Below are 19,352 nucleotides of genomic sequence, written 5' to 3'. Positions count from 1 at the left end.
ACACACACACACACACACACACACACACACACACACACACACTCATAAATGCACTGGCACATCTGGCCACACTTCAGGTCCGTAGTCGGCCCCCTCGCTGCTCGCTCTGCTCTTTGAAATGAAAATCGAATGAAAACAAGAAAAAGGGTGAGCAGACACTTATCATAGTAATGAGAAGGAGCTTCAGCCTGCACGCCCCGGCTGCAGGCAAATGTGCGCGTGTGTTGTTGCACAGTGTGTCGCTGCGTGCACCAGCGGTCTGCCATCTGGAGGCCACGATTTGGCCAAGTGGTTTGTACCGTCGGAGAGAGAGAGGCGATGAGTTGAGAGTGAGCAGTTGGTGTCGCTCCTCTCCTCCCTCTACAAACCGGACCTGTTAACGACATATTTTGGCCTCGTGTGGCTTTATTTTGTCACATTCAGACCAAAAAAAAAAGAAAAAAAAATGGAACAAAATGTTGATCTGTATTTGGCAATTTGGGTTTTTTTTTTTTTCTCTTATCCAACTCCACTTGTGTTTTCTTCTAAAGGAGCTTTAGATCTACAAAAATATATTTTTATTTTAAATTATAATTAAATTTGTAGAAAGTTATTGATTAATTTGTGTAACATAAAGCCTGAGAAATACAGAATTTCTAGTCCATTACCAGAGAATATGAACTATGAATATGAACTAATATTGTTCAGAACACAAATTTAACATTAAACGTTATGTATTTTAAATTGATTAGCATTTTTTTTTCCTGAACCTAACCAAGTAGCTTAGTTTCTACTTGGCCAAGCTGTTAAAAACTTAACCTTAAAAAAAAAAGAAAACAAAACTAAACAAATAAATGTGAAAATGTAAAAAAAGTACTGTATTTCAAATCACAGCTTCATAATAACTACAAGACATTAAAGTAATTTATTTCTTCATTTTAAACTCAGAATTGATAGAGCATCCTCGTTTATAATAATAGGCTACAACAGGAAAAAACAATCATACAATAAATTTGGAAATAAGATTTTAAAGAATAAAAATGAAGTAAAAATTATAAAACTATTCAAATAATTATGGTTTAATCATCAAGCACTACTATAAAAAAAAGAAAACACATCTTAATTTATGTTACATGAGCAGATGGTGGAAGAAAAAGTAGTTCCTACCAGATTAAATTTAGAATTCATTAGTAATATTTTGGGTGTTGAACAAACTTAGTTTTCTCCCTGATTACAGATCTATAATATAACTGTTTAGTTGCTAAATGATTGGATATTTACCTCAGAGTCTGCGTCGAAACAATTGATTGGAATCGTGTCAAAAGACAGAGTGTTTGTCACAGAGACGTCAGTAATCGATGCTCTGACAGCTCTCCTGCTGTCTTAAACTGAATAAAGCAATAATTATAAACTGGTTAACATCTCGCCGCCTCTTACTGCTCCGCTGGTCGGATGAGAACACGTCTCTAAATCAGCTGAAGTATCTGCTTCTGCATCATGTTCTCCGATAAAAACCGACTGCGTTCACATTAACAGATGGCAGAATTAGACGCTGTTACAGATTTATGCATGATAAACTATAAAAGGCTTTAAAGTGATCCATGAGTTTGGCCCCACTGAAATGAAGCCTTTTATTTGCCAACAATTAGACAATTCCTCTTCTAACTTCAGTTACTCAGAGAGAAACGCTTGTTGAGTTTTATATTATTTGCAGCTCATGTTGAAACCTGACCATTGCACTGTAGCATTAGCATAAAAGATTGGCACAAAGGATGAAAACAAAAGTGGTGCGGTRTATCAGCTCCAAACTGTTTTATTATGCAGTTTAAGGTGGATTAAATTGTTCTAGTTTGGTTTCTTTATTCAGCTCAGGACATTTCTGTTTACAGATTTCATCTCAGGACCTTCATCAGGTATGCTGGTGTTATAGGAAGTACAAAGGCTGGATAAACAGATGAAGACATGACCTAATTACTTAAGATCCAATAATCTTTCTCATATCTCTGTATGAATGCCCTCCTCCAAGTTTGACCATGGCTGGATCTGTTTCCATCCCCCTAAAAGATTGTTGAGATGTGTTTTKTGTTTCTGAAGTCAGGTTTTTTGGACTAATTAATCTCTGCAGTAGAAGACAGCAGTTAGGGCGATCTGAGATTGGAGACGTTCTTTTGGAGGAGTCGAGCTAACAGCTTCAGTTCCAAAGTGAATTTTAGATCAATGAAACAACTCAAATTTTGTAAATGTTTAAGTGGTTCAATCAAACACATGAACTGATGTGTTTTTGTTGGAGAAAATGTGATCTAAAACATCATGGTTCATGTAGTTACAAGGGCTACAAAGCTGTTGATCTGTGTTTGTTCATTAACTTGGACTTTTTCATGACTTGTAATTGCTTTAATCTATTTATTGTTGCCATGACCTTTAGAATGACTGTGGCTGTGTCTCAACWCATGTGGTGCAGCCGACGTCGGCCGCATTTGTCGACCACTTCGTCAGCCCGTAGGCTGTTTCATAGGCGCCTACACATTAGGGCTGTGTATTGGCAAGAATTTGGCGATACGATACATTTCATGACAGAGTGGTCACGATACGATATATCCTGATATATTGTGATACTATAAGCAAGGCGATATATTGCGATATATTGAGATTTTTTAGTACAAAAATTCTATTRAATAAAAACCTCTTACAGGGGAAAAAAAATGAAAAACCAAAATTCATTGTCTCAGAAAATTCTAATATCACATAGACATACTTTTGATTCATTTAGCTGTGTTCTGCTTTGTATTTATTTTATTTTATTTGTTTCATATTTCTTATTTCATCCATGTTTTCAATTATTAGACTAAATTTGACAATAAATAGTTTGAAAATTTATTTAAATATATTTTTCAGCTTTTAGGTTTTAATATTAATTTACAATATGGTCACCCAACACTTAACAATAGCCTCTACCTCAAGAGGTAGAGTAGCCAAATGGCTGGCTCACTGCTGCCAACTAGTGGTCAGAATCTGAACTACAACATAAAAATGAACAGCTGGCAGGAAAGTTGACATTTTAAACCTTAATAAAAAAATCGGTACAGGGCTTTAGAGAATTGTCGATACAGTATCGGGAAATGAAATATCGCGATATTTCAGTGTATCGATATTTTCTTACAACCCTACTACACATGTGGCCGACAAACCCCCAAAACGCAGTTTACATCTCAGTATCTTACACAGCTAATGGTATCCCAGAAACCATTGCGGCATCAACAAATTAAAGAAAAACAAAGACGGTGTAGTTTGTTTTTTTTGGACAGCGGAGTTTGAAAATTTATGACCAAAGAATGTAAGTTACGCAATTTAGCTGAATAAACTTTTGTTGCAATGAGATGTTAATTAAAATGCAGTTACAAGTATTCTGGAGCTAATCCCAAATTATGAATGCTTTTGATTTATTTATTTATAAAATTTTTCTATTAAAACTGAATTTTGTGAAGTTAAACCTTGAAAAAAACAGCTAAAGCGATGTGCTATAAAACGTATTGCCATGGTAATTAGGCAGTGCATGGTCACACAAACATCTTGTGTAGACTAGACTCCTTTCAGAGCTGTTYATGCAGCCGACACAAACAGCCTACGGCCCACGTAGACCGTGGCAAACGTCGGCCACAGTCTACGTCTGTTGAAACCCATGAATTGAGACAGCCTATATATGTAGACAAAACATCTTAGAAAAGGGTTGATAGAGTGAAGACACAGCTTTTTAACTTCCTAGTCTTTTATGTTCATTTGTGAACTGTTATTAGACAAGTGGGATTAGCAGGCAACAGTCCTCAAACAACCATTGTTCTGAGTTTCAACTTTAAATATAACAGGAGGTCACACATAGTTCTCTTGTAGAAGACCCTTTAAGAGCTTGACAGCTGTACAGAGTGGCAGTTCATACTGCTGACATTGTATGATTGTACCTTATATGAATCCCTTGCTGCTTGTTCATCATTCCTCGTGTCAAATGTATAGGGGTAGAAATTTTGGGGGCACCGCACAGTTTCATTACAATTCAGAGGGTTGTGGTGCAATTACAAAATGGTTAATGATGCATTTTGATTGTCTGTGTTTGTCACGTTCATGAATAAACACCAGGAGGCAGTTGGTGAGCTTATGATGTTTACCCCACAACACTTTGAAATACAGGTTTATACACTGAAATTATGGCTTCTTTTAAAATAAACACTGGTTTATATGTTTTTGTGCATAATTGAGTGCACAAAAACATGCCAAAGGCAATTAATTACAGGGTTCGGAYGAACTGTTAGCATAAGTGCTAACTGTTATGGTTTCACCCAATTTATGTGACCAAGCAGTGGGACACAAGCACTGCCGCACAATCATGTTATGCCTAATGTAGTTCTCCAAGAACAGAAAGTTCCAAAACTGCTCCCAAGTTTTGGTYAATGCTTAAACTTTAGTTTAGAGTAGGGGCACTCAAACATTTTCCCCAAGAGGGCCAAAATGAAGATCTATCCGGGGCTGCAGGCCAAATGCAATAATATTACAAAATCATTAATAATAAWGCAATGATACATGAAATACAAATATTTTTAAAGTAAAATCATGTATTTTTTAACAATTAAGCTAGCAGCCAGTGTGATGGCCTACCTTTGTTTTAGTTTGTGCACTTGGAGAAAGTYTGTCATACACTGACTCAAGTAGCAAAGGCTCATGGAACATTTCATAAATTGATAAAATGAGTTTTGGTGGCCTTATAAAGTGTGCAAATCTACACGTGTGGTTAAATCTAATCTAAATATCTCTTACTCTATACGTTAATTGAATATAAAACATAGAGCTTATCAGGTCAGATTGCAGCTGCTATTGTATAACCATCGTTAGATTTTAGCTATATGCTAACTAAAAATAATTGCTATGGAAGGTAAGTTCTGCCTTGCAGATATTGCACAGGTTTCTCTTTCATTTTCTTAAAATGATCCCACACTTTTGAGCTCCGTTGCCAGGTAGCCATGATCCCAGAGCCTGTCTGTATAATGTCTTGTGACGTCCACGGCCTACCCCAGTTACCACTACTGTGCATGTGTGTCAAGGACAGAAAGGTAGATGTGGCAGTGGAAGGTGTCAAAGCAGTTTGGAGAGAAAAACAAAGTAAAGAACAACAACAACAACAAAAAGAAAACGATTCATCGATTATTAAATTAGTCATCAATTATTTTAATAATCGATTAGTCGTCGATTAATCGATTAATCGTGGCAGCCCTACTTGCATTTCACTGTGTTTCTATATAGTACAAGAGGTTACAGCTGGTGGTGGGCCGAATCAAATGGCTTCGTGGGCCAAATTTGGCCCACAGGCCYCACTTTGGGCTCCTCTGGTTTAGAGGAAATCCAGAAAGCATCCATTTCTGCATCTGCTTTGTATTATTCACAGGTTTTAACTTCCCAAGTCATCGGTGGAAGTTTAAAACAAGTATCACAGCGAGCCAAATTTGGCATCTGCAAGTTGGACTGTCAGAATCTGTCATCTGAGCCCTAAAATAGAACAACACCTGCAAAGAAGAGATCAGTCAGATCAGCAAAAGAAWGCTAAATTAAATCACGCTTAACGAACAAAGAAAACTATAAAGGCAATGATTTTCTTGTAAGGAAAGCAATAAACATGGCACCTTTTTTCTTGATTCACTGCATGCTCTACTTTTGAACAGACATCTCTTCTAGAGATCTGGCACCTCATAAAACAAAGATGTGAGTTCTGCTCAGCCCTGTTCTTGTCCCCAGCSTCAGCGCAGCACAGCCCATATAAGCTGGGGCTTTAACATAGGGTGAGTGCTGGTGTACAACTCCACTTCCAGCTACCGGTATCCCAGTATGGATGGAAGGAATGGTGGAACAAAGATGGCCGAGGGGATGGAGAGAGAGGGAGAGATGTCACTGACCACATTAGTCACCTGAGAAAGCAGGCCATGAGTCAGGAAAGCTCCCAGCCCCATCCATCACACCCCTCTTAACCCACTTTCCTTCCAGCCAAAACCACTCGGACTTTTTATTTTTCCTATTTCCTGCTCGCTCCTCTCCCCTCCTGCTGCTGACGGAGGAACTTTGCCATCTCTCGAAAAGTAGAAGAGGGCGCAAAAAGAATGGTTCAGTACTGGATGGGTTGCAGGGATGAAACTAACATTTGATAACAAAGCTTTAAATATCAGTGTAATAATTAAAAAAAGGTCTGTATTTGGTCAGCTGTTATGAAGAGAACACAAAAAAGAAGTCCCATCAGGGAGGTGCGGAGAAAGAAGAAGCCCTGCGAGCGTTTGGGACTTGTGTGATGATAAATGAGAGGTCTCACTTCTCCGAGAGGCTGCTGGCTCAGACCCTGCTGCAGAGCTGACTTACTACTGCAATAAAAACATCACATTTGCCAACTCAGCTGTGGCAGGATTAGACTGGAAAATCAGAGGAACTGGGAATGAGCCAGTGCACACTTAAATAAAATCACAGCGGTTTGAAGTTTTTTTTAGTAATCTTACTTCAATGATAAATTGGTCACGTTTGTCACAGCTGGTGCTTATTTTTGCTTTATGATCAATGTTGAGTAGTTCTAATTTAAATACTTTTAAAGCCACATGTCCATCCATTATCTACAGCTTGCTCCAGAGTCAGGTATCAGGGGCAGCATCTTGAGCAAGGGGGCCTAGACCTCTCTTTCCACAGCCACCTCTTCCAGATCTTCTGGGAGGTACCAAGCCATTCCCAGGCCAAATAATAAACAGTCTCTCCAGAGTGTTCCAGGTCTCCTCCCAGTCAAACATGCCAGAAGCACCTCCCTAGGGAAGCGTCCAGAAGTAGGGTTGGGCATAATCATATCGTGTGCAATTAATCGTCAGAAAAACATTAATCAATTATTTTTTGGCACTTGACGATTAATACGATTATTGCCACCAGGCAGAGTCCGCTCGATGCTCCTCTCCACTTCAAATACGACGAACATTAAAAAAAAGGTTCTGTAATTTATTTATCTATCAACACAATTTTAAATTTGCCTGAAGTCTGTAATTTTGACACAATTTGGAGCAGATTTTTACGAAGAGCAAATCTTTCCCGCTAAAATGGTCACGTGACTAGGACACACCGTAAATGTGTCCAGGGACTCCAGGGGATTAATCGTCAAATTAATTGTTATGGGCGAAATGCCACAACTAATTGTGATTAATTTTTTTGCCAACATTGCCCAACCCTATCCAGAAGTTATCCTTTTAAGATGCCCATAACACCTCAACTGACTCCTCTCATTGTGAAGAAGCAGTGGCTCTACTCTGAATCTCTCCTGGATAACTGAACTTCTCACCCTCTCTATGGGACAGTCTTGCTACCCCAAGGAGAAAACTCATTTTTATAGCTTATGTCCATGATCTTGTTCTTTCGGTCACTACCCAAAGTTTTTGACCATAGGTAAGGATAGGAATGTAGACCAACCTGTAAACAGAGAGCTTTGCCTTACAGCTCAGCTCCCTCTTCACCACAACAAACCATAATAAAGTCCACAATAGTGCAGAAGCTGCACCGATCCATCTTTCAATCTCATGTTCCATTCCACTTGTGAACAAACCCCAGTACTTGATACTTGAGGCAGAACATCATCTCCAACCCAGAGAGAGCAATCCACACTTTTTCAGCTAAAGAACATGGACTCAGATTTGGAGGTGCTGATCCTCATCCCAGCTGTGAACCACTCCAGTGAGAGCTGAAGATCGCGGCACGATGACCCCAAAAGAATCACATCATCTGCAAATAACAGAGATGGAATCCTGAAGCCACTGAGAAAATCTGTCCAAAAAAGTTTGGACAGAATCCATAACAAATGGCAGCACTGGCAGAATCCAACTCCCATCGTGAAGAGGATCGACTTCTGGTGCAAACCAAACTCTCACACCGCTTGTATGAGGACTGAATGGCCTWTGACAACGGACCCACAATCCCATACTCACGGAGCTGTCGAATGCCCTCTCCATTACTAAAACCATATGTTGGGATTAATTTATGTGACTGGAACACATGTTCCCGTTTTAACACAGACACAACAAATGAAACTTTTCTGCCTCCACGACCTCAGACAGGTCAATCGGTCTCACAAACACAGTTTGTGTAGGAAATTATTATCGTCTGCTTCCCCTGCCACGGCTGATTTGATGCAATGAAAATAACGTGACGGRTCAAATTTATGTTTTCTGTCACGAGGCGAAGCTGCAGCAACTTACCTCATTAAGAACGTTATTGGATAGAAATATGAATGGTGACCATTTCACAGGTGTTAGGAGGTAAATTTGTRTACTCTGTGTCCCTCCTATCAGTGAGAGATTAGGGAATTTAAATAAGAGGCTGTGAGCGTTTTGGAACAGATTAATTCAAGTCCAACAGCCAAGACATCAATGCCCTCCGTCATTCAATKTTTTGGCTCGGTCTTCTGCTCACTCTGGCGTGTACGTTCAGTGCAGCATATGTGTATTTGCACCACTCTGTTGTCTCTGTGTGCAGTTTTGTGCATGATCCATTTGGCTCCTATGTTTTCCCCACAACCTGGCATACTTTCATCTAAATGTGTGTGTGTTCCTGTAAAAGCAGCCTTCTGTGTTCTCGCCCTAACAGAGCCCCTATGATCAGAGAGATACATCAGCACACACACACAGTCGGACGCACATACACACACACGGAACACAATGGCAGCAGGCGCCGGGTCGAGTATCATAGCCTGGGACGTTTCCATGGCAGCCTCGACAGGAAGTGCATTACAGCTCCCATGTGCTCTTGTGCACTGCTGCTGTGATTGTTGATTGTTTTCTTGTTATTTATTTATTCATTTTTTTTAGATTTCCAGCCTATTTTATACACCCATAACATTGTTTAACCAGCACATAAAACAGAAACGAAAACCATCGAATTGCGTCTTTTAATGATTTTTGAAAACATATTTTGTGAAAGGAAAATTAGATGCTCTGCAACATTTATTTTAAACTTTAATACACACATAGAAAAAGCAGCGTAGCTCTCCGATTTAACATGAATATTTTACAAAGTCCTCCAGCCAAGACGACGGTAATTAAATCAAGCGTCAAACAGAAGACGTCAATGACAATTGCTTCACTTATAAGCATCAATAACACAACAACTGCTTATTGATCGGAATGGTCAATTTTAATTTTTATCAGATGATCAGCAGAGCTTTTTTTAAATTGATGTTGGTGAGCTTACTCTTATTATTATTATTTTTCCCTTGCCTCCCTTGTGGAAAATTCAGCAAACAAAGCTAAAAAAGACTTGACAGAGAAGTAGAAAAACAGCAGTAAAAGATAATTCACTTCCAGTGAAAATGATTTATATTTGCCACTGTGTTGTGTTAGTTAACTCTGCAGCAGAAGGGTGGAATGAYTGTGTGCTGGGGTGCAGTTTTGAGGCGACAGCTGACGGATCTTTTCTATTTACAAGGTTTTTCTGCTACATTATTGAAAAATTGGAACAAAAAAGATTAGGCTTTAGTCTGTCTGGTTTTTTGTTCTGATTTAAAGCTTAACACAAACTACAACACTTGCACTGGCATGATTGAGACACTTAAGTCATATATTTTGTTCTGTAATGGAGTTTCTAATTCTGTTTTTAATAAAAAAACACAAAAACAAAAGAAAATTGGTCTAAGTTGAGTGCCAGTTTTAGTCAATATTAATTCAAAAGAAATACATTATTTTGGTTTTAAATGTAGTATAACTAATTATTCTAATAGAAATACAAAGTACCTTTTCCAATAATATTTCACGTATCATTTAAAAAATGACTTTCATTTTTTTTCCGCTTTTGACCTACAAAATAAGAGTAGCAGAGACCTGTGCCCCCAATTAGTTTTGATTGATGGACATCAGGTCAAAAAAAATGGGCGTAACAACAGTATTTAATTTTTATGTACACTARCCTCACTCTTTTGTAACAACTAAGGAAAAAAAATCACTGTTGGTAGTCATTTTTAAACAGAATTTATTTTGAAAATACATTCAAGGCCCCATGTTGATGTTTCAAATCCCATAGTGAGGTCCTGACCCCAACACTGAGAACCAGTAGTTTAGAACATACATAATGTAACAAAGAAAAAAAATGAAATGCACATTAGCATTAATTGCTTATGCTCTACTCTTTTATTTCTTATTTCTCACATTTTCTCACAATCCAGAAAATCAGTTAAATAAGAAAACCAGTAAAAATTCTGATCATTTGATGCTAAAATAAAACGTGAATACAGAAAAAAAAAGACAAGTGAATCAGACTCTGTTGCTAAAGTTACCTCAAGTCAGACATAATTTCGAGGCTGAAAATTTATCAACCAGAGTTTTATTGGTTTAACTTGACATTCTGTGTTGCTCTTACCGCAACAAAATCACACATTACTGAAAAATTCCTATTTTTTTATTCTTGGCTTCAAAAACTGTCATGAGAAGTCTGCACTATCTGCAGGAAATGTATGTTTTTTTACACAGAAAGAGAAGTGACGATTTTGCATTTAAAAAAAATCTTTTGGACCAGATAAAAAGTTATCGAGGGCCAGATTTGGCCTGCGGGCCTTAAGTTTGACACAAGTGATCTAAATCTGCAAGATGTCTGTCATTTACTGAGTATTACGGATTGTAAAGTTTTTTATATGTTTAAAAAGAAACAGAATTTTAATTTKATAAATTAGCCCCAAGTTTTATAGGAAATATATTTATGCTGAGAAAATGACACACCTGATCCAAAAAGASTGTCGCCGAACAACATATTAACCGTGGCTTTTTCCACCATACATCAAACTTCAGTGTGTGTTGCTTCCATTTTCTTCTTGCCCTCAAAGCTGGGTCACGGTTCCGATGCTCGTACAAATGAACAGGTCAAACTTCACTCGGCGCGGGTCGAACTGGGTGGAGACGGATTGCGCCGAGGTAGCTGAGAGTGGAGCGGTTCGCTGACACGGAGAGAAATAAATCAGCCTCTTACATGGCGAGTTGGTGAGCAGAGATGTACGGTGAGAGAGGAGTTTGGCACAGAGAGGAAAATATATGGTTCCTGGGTCTTTGAGGTCCAGCACAAAACAAAATTAAATCAAATATGATGTGGCACAGTATGGTAGAAATATAAGATATTAAAAAACGAACAATTGTAAGGGTTGGATTAAAAACAGTTGAGCTTAATTTTTTAGACCTTTGGGCGAACTAGAAAACAAGTACACTTATATACTGTGTTCTGGTTATGTTACAGTGAAGCATCCCAAACAAAGATGGACCTCGTCCTTAAGTAATCGGGAGGAATCAATCTGTTCCTAGTTGTTGATGTTATCAGTGTCTTTTCTTTATATTCCTACTTGTTCTGTAAATCTCACATTTCGGACCCCAGCTTCCTGCAGCGTCTCTCTAAGCGTCCATTCATTATGAAGCGTATTCCTCCTCCACGCTTCCTTCCCGCCTCTCCCCTCACTTGTTCCTCTCCATCCTCCTGTCTCTCTAAAAACAAAATTATTCTGTTTATCTTTTGCAGCCTTCTCTCTTCCTTTCATCTGCTCGTTTTCTCTTGCTTGGCTTGCTGTGTTCAAAGTGGAGAGGCGCAAAGCCCCCTCCCTCCCAGAGGGGCCGAAAAAGAGTGTGCATTGGCAGCAATGAGAAAGCTGGAGARAGGAGAGCGAATTAGGACATATGCTGTATGCTCACCTGAATTTATGTTTTTCAGACCTCTTATTTATAATCTTTTCCTTTCACTTCCCCTGTTTTTTTTTTTTTTGCTGGTAATCTGAAAGGTCACTGCCGTTACAGAAGTCCTGGTCAGCAAAGTCCTTTAGGATGTAAGCATCATTGTAGTGGAAAAGAGCAAGGCTGCAATGATTAATGAAGACACATTAAACTCAGTGTGCTTGCATTTAGGGCCTTTATTTGAGTTACGAAGGGAAAAATTAATGCAATGCGTACAATTTGCATTATTTGTGTTTAGCATTTTCAAGTAATAACGTAACGCTTTCTTGTGCACCATTTTCTAAAATTCCTCATTGTGTATGCTAAAAAAAATAATCATTGTCGACATGCTAGTGGAATGTCTCTAAAGCTGGATGTATCACTTCTTTTTTGGCAACAACTTTGTGATAGATTACCACAAAGTTGTGGACYGACTCTGGATGATGATGAGTTCTGCAGAACTTGGCGATCCCTGGGCTTTTCTTCCATCCCCGCCATGAGGTTTACATTAAAGAATTTAAAGAGAGAATAAATGAAAGGAGAAAGAAGCTCTATGTGATTCATTTTATAGACAGACCTTCACATTTTGGAGAGTAAAGTAAAACAAAGAGAAAACTAAAGTGGTGTATAGAAAACAAAACAATACATCAGTTTGTTTAAATGACAAACTAAGGCCTGTAATCAGAACACCTTGTCACATTATGGGCGTATGTTTTGCTTTATTCTTGAATTCAGTATTTAAAAGTTGTTTCCATTAGTTTTGCTCAAGAACTTGAGTTGCAATCTCCAAGATTAAATCCATACAACGCTGTGATTGTGGCATTTTACATGTAACATCCTGATAATGTTTTTGTAATATTACAAGAATCACCTAATAAATGTGATGTTGGTGCAATGTTGCTGAAATAGCAACGAGCTAAAGTTTTTCTGCAAYGTCTCTTGCACTTTAATCAATAGTCTTCCTAAAACAGGTTTTTGTGGTTTTTTAGCAACATCCATTCGTCCGTCCGTCCATCGTCTTCTGCTTGTTCCTGGGTCACATCATGGGTGCTATCATCTTTAGGCTTAGACATCTTCTAGATCAGTGGTTACTAACCTTTTTAGACTTGTGTGTCCCCTGAGCCATTTTATCATATCTAGTACCTCCTCAGTCAAACGTAATGATGATTCCAAATCTATAATGTGCAATAACTGATTATTAAATGAAAATTATTTAACCCCATGGAACGTTTAGTTCTCAGACATTTTATTATTTTCAAAGAAAGATAAAGATAAAAAACATTGCCTTGAAAGTGAATAAGTAATTACATAAATAAACCAGGTAATGGCAGGTGCAGGAAGCAGCACCATCCAAAATACGTTAGAGATTTGCCCAAATGAGCAAATTCCGTGGGATTTTGTGTTTTATACTGGATTCCATTTTGTGTCAAATCTGTGGTTTTTGCATTGCCATTTTAATAAATTTTTTTATGCACCTGGGAAAATTTTCTACGTACCCCCTGTAAAAGGCTTGCGTACTCCAAGGGGTACTTGTACCCCTTGCTGGGAATCACTGTTCTAGCTTACTGGTTTCTAACCTATTTTCCTCAAAGCCACCCTTTTCTTACTCCCAAGTCAAGCTGAGCACCCCAATCCCTCGCTACGCCCCACCTGTCCCAGACATGTTCAACTTTAATCTTTTTATAAAAGACTTATAAAAGAATAAAGTAAAATCTAGAGTGGCATATGGACAATGGTGGGCATTTCTCAGTAACTTGCCATTTCTTTCCTGAAGTCCAAGTTCTGCTGAGATTTAATAATTCAAATGGACTGGTTTTGTGGATTTTTTCATATACAAACAATAAAAATATATTTTCACAACCTCTGAGCACAGAAGGTTATGCCCCCAGTGTGCTCTTTGGTGACCCCCCCCCCTGGTAGGGAACCTCTGTTGTAGGACTCCAAGGAGTTAAAAATCAGCAGAGACTGTCTCTCCCTGGAGTCTCCTCCCAGTTATACATTCCTGGAAAACCTCCCTATAAGGAGGCTTCCAGGAGGCTTCCTTAGATGCCTAAACCACCTCACCTGACTCATCTCGATGTGAATAAGCAGTGCCTCTACTTCAAGTCTAGTTTAACTTCTCTCATTTAGAGTCCAGCTATCGTAGCAAAATTCCAGAGAGTGTGGTGGCGCCAGTGCATGGCATCCTCGCCTCACCGTCAGTGTGTAAAATRGGTGAATAACTGTAGTGAAAAGAGATTTGTAGTCCTCGGACTTGATAAAGTTCAGGCCATTTACCATTTAATCTAAAGAAATTCACCAGTGCTGTATGTGTTATGTTATTAGTGACCACATTTACACAAAAGGTTGAGGTTACAAAGAAACCTAGATTTGAGCAATATGACCAGCTTTATACTAGTAGTAGAGCATAGTCAATCCAGTTAAACTCAGCATGTTGAATTTTGAACAAAGCAAGGGACAAATGGTAGTTCACTGGTGCCAAAAAGGATTAGGACATAATACGATCAGCTATATCTTACTTTCAGGCAGTTCTGCTTTGACTTTAGTTTCAACTGCTTCATTGATCCATTGCATAATCGATAGATGTACAACACCCTGCCTGCATGGAAGAGAAACCTAACCACTAACATAGTCAGCATGATAAAACAGTACACACTGAAATAAACGCCTTGTCGTCATTTAACACACTGATTCTTAAAATCGCCTACAAATAATTTATGCGCACTCAAGCACTCTCTGTAGCTCCTTTTTACCTTGTTGCATCATCTTGCATATTTATGCGGCGTATCGTGTCGAGGTGGCTACATTTTGCAAGGCTCTTATGAAGTAGGTTATGAACAGTGTCGGCTGCAGCTTCAGCGGGAGTTGTAATAAAATTTCCTTTGTGTGAGAGTGGTGGTGAGGAACGAGAAATATTAAAAGCAGTGCTGTAGCATGCTGCATCAACCTATTTCATTTGCTCCGTGCTGTCTGTTTGGCCTCAGTGAAATCAGTGTGATGGTATGGAAGTGAAAAGTAAGGAGGCGACACTAGATTTTGCAAATCAGGTTATTGAAGAAAATTTGTATTATTGCAGTCATATCTTACTGGAGTCATATYTGATTTTATATTAGGAAATTATAAGCAAATAATTTGGATAAATCTTGCTGCTTTGCATCCAGGTTTCTGGTGTTTTCTCTTAGTTAAATATATGTACTGATGTGATTTTCCTGCTATGTCAAGYCTTAAAGTGCCTGTGACATCAAATTTTTGTAATATATATGAATGCATGTTTGGAAAGATAACAATCATAACATATTGCAAAAAGCAAAATTTGCGACACTGAGACAAACAGCTGTTGAGATATTCGTATGTGAAATAACAGGAAGTGATGTCAAAGGGGAATATCAGCATGAAAACAGAGCGTTGCTATAATGGCTGACAACACAAACTGTAGAGAAGAATCTGATGTTTTTTTTAAAAAAACATCTAATAAAACTTTTTTAGAGACACTATTAGAAAGATGCAGAAGAGTCAGAGTTCAAATGATATTATTTCGATAAACAAAGACCAGGGAGTTCCATTTCTTAAGGCGTTCCCCTTTGGTATCACTTCCTGTTTCCCTTTTACTGAGCCAAGTTCTGAAGAAAATCTGCCAGTTACAGTATGTGACCAAATAGGTAAAATCGTGAATAATTAAGTTTCTTAAATATAAATATGTTTCCTTTAACTTTTTTGTTTGTCAAGGACATGCAAGCTACATGCACTTTAAGCTTACGACTGTGTCTATGGTTAGAAAAATAATAAGCTTTTTAGTTTACTGAGTCCTCTGACTACTTTTTTTTTTTTCACAAAAGAGCTATAGCCAGAGATAACCAGAGTTGATCATCTGTCTCTGCTTAAGGTCAGAAAAGAATAGGATAAAAAAAATCACACAAGTCTAACGGCAGCTGACAGGGTCACCCTCCAATAGCAGGTCAGCCCTGACATTTAGTTCACTTGGTGTGTTTGTGTGTGTTTGCCCTTGTTTTTGCTACTTGGTGGGGACAATTTTTCAGGAAATGCAACCTCGTGGGGACTGGATGCTCCTTGGGCCAAGGTGTGAATTGAGTTTAGATTAGTTTTAGGGTCAGGTAGGTACCTGTGAGGTTAATTTTAGGGTAAATGGTCAGTGTTAGGGTTAAAATTTCAAAAAAATGAATGGAAGTCAATGAAAAGTTCCCACAAGGATAGAGAGACATAGTAGGTGTGTGTGCGTGTGTGTGTTTGTGTGTGTGTGCGTGTGTGTGTGTGTTTGAGACTATGTGTGTGTCTTGGCTTGAACAGTCTGTATACAGCACGTCTGTACGTTCCTAGTTGGTTGACCTTTTGCTTTCTTTGTTTCCTCAGTTTTCAAAACTACCAAATATCAGAAGAAGTTTGGGAAGACTTTTGACGTCTTTGTTCTTTAGGAGGTCATTTGTGACACTTCAGTAAATAGAGACCTAAACTGAAAACCAAAGCTTGGCTCCATCATAAACTCATTGTTCCTCTGCYACATGGAATTCACATAGGTGTAAGAAAACTATTAGCGATGTGTTTTTATGATGYATACTTTACACCATTACACACTTTGTTGTAGATTTTGATTTTAACTACAACTTGAGTCTCTTTTAAAAAAACTAAAATTGCATGCACAAGTTTGAACTTACTATGGACTTCTTTAAGTGTAGGTGGAGAATTTGGAAGCAGTCCTTTTTAATTGTCATTTCCATTTTGCACAATGCACCAGTACCACAGCATGATGCTACCACCACCTTGCTTGACATTTGAATCGGTGTTCCAAGCTTTTTATCTTGACTTTTCCAAATGCACCTCTGTGGCCAAACGGCTCAATCTTTCTCTTATCTCACCCAAAAGAGTCCTCCTGATTGTATTTGGCTTGTCTGTGTGGGTAGCTTTCAAATGAGATGTGTCTACTGGTGTTCTAACAGTTTCCAGTTCATGCCAGGCTTGGGCCTTGGTGGTTRCCTGCTTGTTCCTAAACATCCTCACCAATTTTTTGTCCTTCCTAGATCTTCACTAAGGTCCTCAGAGATCATCTTACATTGGTCAATCCAAAATGTGCTCTTAGACTTGTGCAAACAAAAGAAACTACTAGTTGTAGTTTAAAGACAGATGCATGTAAACCTCTGATCTTATCTGTATTTCAGTATTATGCACAAGTGTGACCCTTATCTTCTTCATTGTTCTTGTCCTCTTCTTCATTTTATTTATTTTTTAGTCCCATTCCGACTCTCCGGACCCCCTCCTCACTCCCTCAGCCCATCGGAACCTCCAAAGTTCATCAGGACCATGATGCTCAGCAGCTCCGTGGAGGTGCCCAGCTCGGGCGGGATAGGTGGCCTCAGTGGACTGAGCGCGGCTGCTCGGAAYGTGGTGCGCTCCTCCAGCATCTCGGGGGCCATGTACAGCCTGGACAAAAGTCCCAGCAACGGGGGTCCAGACTCAGCGTCGCTCACCGGCAACAAGAAGCGGCGCTCCAGTCTGGGTGCCAAAATGGTGGCCATCGTGGGGTTGTCCCAGTGGAGCAGAAGCACACAGCAGCTCAACCAGCAAGGTCAGTTCACTGTTACTAAAATGTTTTTATAGAATTCAGTTTTCACACTTTTATTCAACCAAATAAACAGTTTTTATCCATTTAATACATTTTAAAAACTTTTTCCACCCCTTTTTTCTTATTACTTCCTTCTTTCTTTTGATCCTTTGTCAGTTTTAATCTTTTCTCTTCGCAGTCATCTGTTTAGTATATATTTTATGAAGTCTCATAATCTCAATTAACCATCAGAACTAACATTCTTTAATGCGTTTATGTACAGTAGTAGTTAAAACATTAAATCCGGCATGATAAAAGTGTTGATTTTTGTGTTTGTACAGCAGTACTATCATCATCCACTTCAAGAGGAGCTTTGTGGCACACTGCTGTAATTACAGTACATGTAATATCTCACTCAACAGGCTCTTAGAGGCTTTTTTTTTACAGACTGGAGCTCTGTTGCGAGCCAAAGTCTGCTGTGAGTTTTGCAGCAGCATGCAAGCATTGTGACTGTTATGGCGGTGACACCGGCTTCATGTTCTAATATGTCCCCTGTGGCGAATAATTACAGATCCTCTGTAGCTGCAACAAAAGTGCTTCTCAATTTGAGCCTCGGTGGCGAACAGAAGCCCACTCTTTTCTGCCATATAATGGGTCTAACATGTCACAGACTGAGACTTTGTAAAGGCTGAGAGGCAGCACCAGAACAGAGTTAAAGCATTTTTTTATTTTAATATCTGTACATTAAGGCCCTGCCTACACTACTCTGGATTTTAAACTGACGTATTTTTTCTTTTTATCTATGAATTTTTGTTCACTTATTCTAACAAATTACTGAAATAACCTTACCTTGACACTAGTTGGCAAGAATGTCCATATTAAAAACAATATGTCCACATTAACAACAGATTACTGTAAAATACAGAAAAAAGAAGATTTTCCCAAACCAATTTGTTATTTTCCCTCTTTTAATTCTGTTTACAATTTCCACTTATATTAATATTAAAGCACACAGTCTAAATACAGTGGTTACAGGATTGGGATAATTGAGAGACAGATGCAGGAGAAAATGGTAAAACCAGCTCCAGTGTTGATTTAATTTCTAAGGGTACATTCATACTAGGAAAGTCCTTTGGTCCACTTGTTTGGACCAGATTAAAAGCGGGCTTTATTTTTTTCATTTGGTGCACTTTGCATACATGACATCTTGTAGTTTTTTGCAAGCAGGCTATAATTTATAAACAAAGCCATGCGAGGGACGGTCACTGCTCCCATTGGACAGAAAATGACCGGGGCAGGAAAGAGCACAGACCCGGAAAGAAATATGTTGTTGTTAATACAACTGCAATACCATTTAGAATCTCAAGAGCAGCTCATTCACAGGATGTTTCACGATGATATACTTCTAATTTTGGGACAGCATTGGCAAATACGTGCCGCAACCCAAAGGAGATGAGATGCTCTGCTTGCTCATTGTTTGTTCAGTGGTAGCATTAGCAACACTGAAGGGCTAATTGTTACCATCACGCTTAGCAAAGGTGGCTCGTGACGTTCCAAAAGGCGCATGTTTCCTGTAGTTGGTTCGGTCCGAGGCTGGTCTGTTTTCACACTAGAAGCGAACCAGACCAGAGTTCGTTTGGAAGCGGACTGAGACCACCTCAAAAATGGGTCTTGGTTCGGTTGCTCGGTTTGCACCAGGGTTTAAGTAAATTCACATCTGCATAAAAGGTCCGGATCAACAGGGGAAAACAAACTCAGGTCCATTTAAAGTGGACCAAATGTGTCAGCGGTGAATATGCCTTAGGACTCAAAAAGATAGTGGCTGAAAATAGGTGTCTTTACAGAAAAACAAAACATCAATTTATCATGTAAAAAATTTACAATAAATCCATAAATAAATAAATAAATCCATACAGTGGGTAAAATAAGTATTAAACACGTCAACATTTTTCTCAATACATATACCGTATTACTCGAGGTGCCAATGAAATGAAATTTTCACCAGATGTCGGTAACAACCCAAGTGATCCATACATACAAAGAAATCAAACCATAAATGTCCAGAAATGAAGTTATTTGTAATAATG

The 19,352-nt window shown here is 38.7% G+C and overlaps 1 protein-coding gene across 1 annotated transcript in view; it reads left to right on the top strand.

The window, feature by feature from the left end:
• rims3 (regulating synaptic membrane exocytosis 3) overlaps positions 1-19,352 on the top strand; it is a gene marked incomplete at its 5' end in the record, with an annotated part of 49,666 nt that overhangs the window by 1,708 nt on the left and 28,606 nt on the right. Inside the window, 1 exon segment of the mRNA XM_014011196.1 lies at positions 16,954-17,289. Within this exon segment, the coding sequence (XP_013866650.1) occupies positions 17,025-17,289 (265 nt within the window).

The sequence above is a fragment of the Austrofundulus limnaeus genome, unplaced genomic scaffold (genome assembly GCF_001266775.1).
Source record: "Austrofundulus limnaeus strain Quisiro unplaced genomic scaffold, Austrofundulus_limnaeus-1.0 Scaffold78, whole genome shotgun sequence".
Classification (NCBI taxonomy): Eukaryota; Metazoa; Chordata; class Actinopteri; order Cyprinodontiformes; family Rivulidae; genus Austrofundulus; species Austrofundulus limnaeus.
Note: the sequence above shows the minus strand (reverse complement) of the source record. Positions and strands in the feature narration are given on the sequence as shown.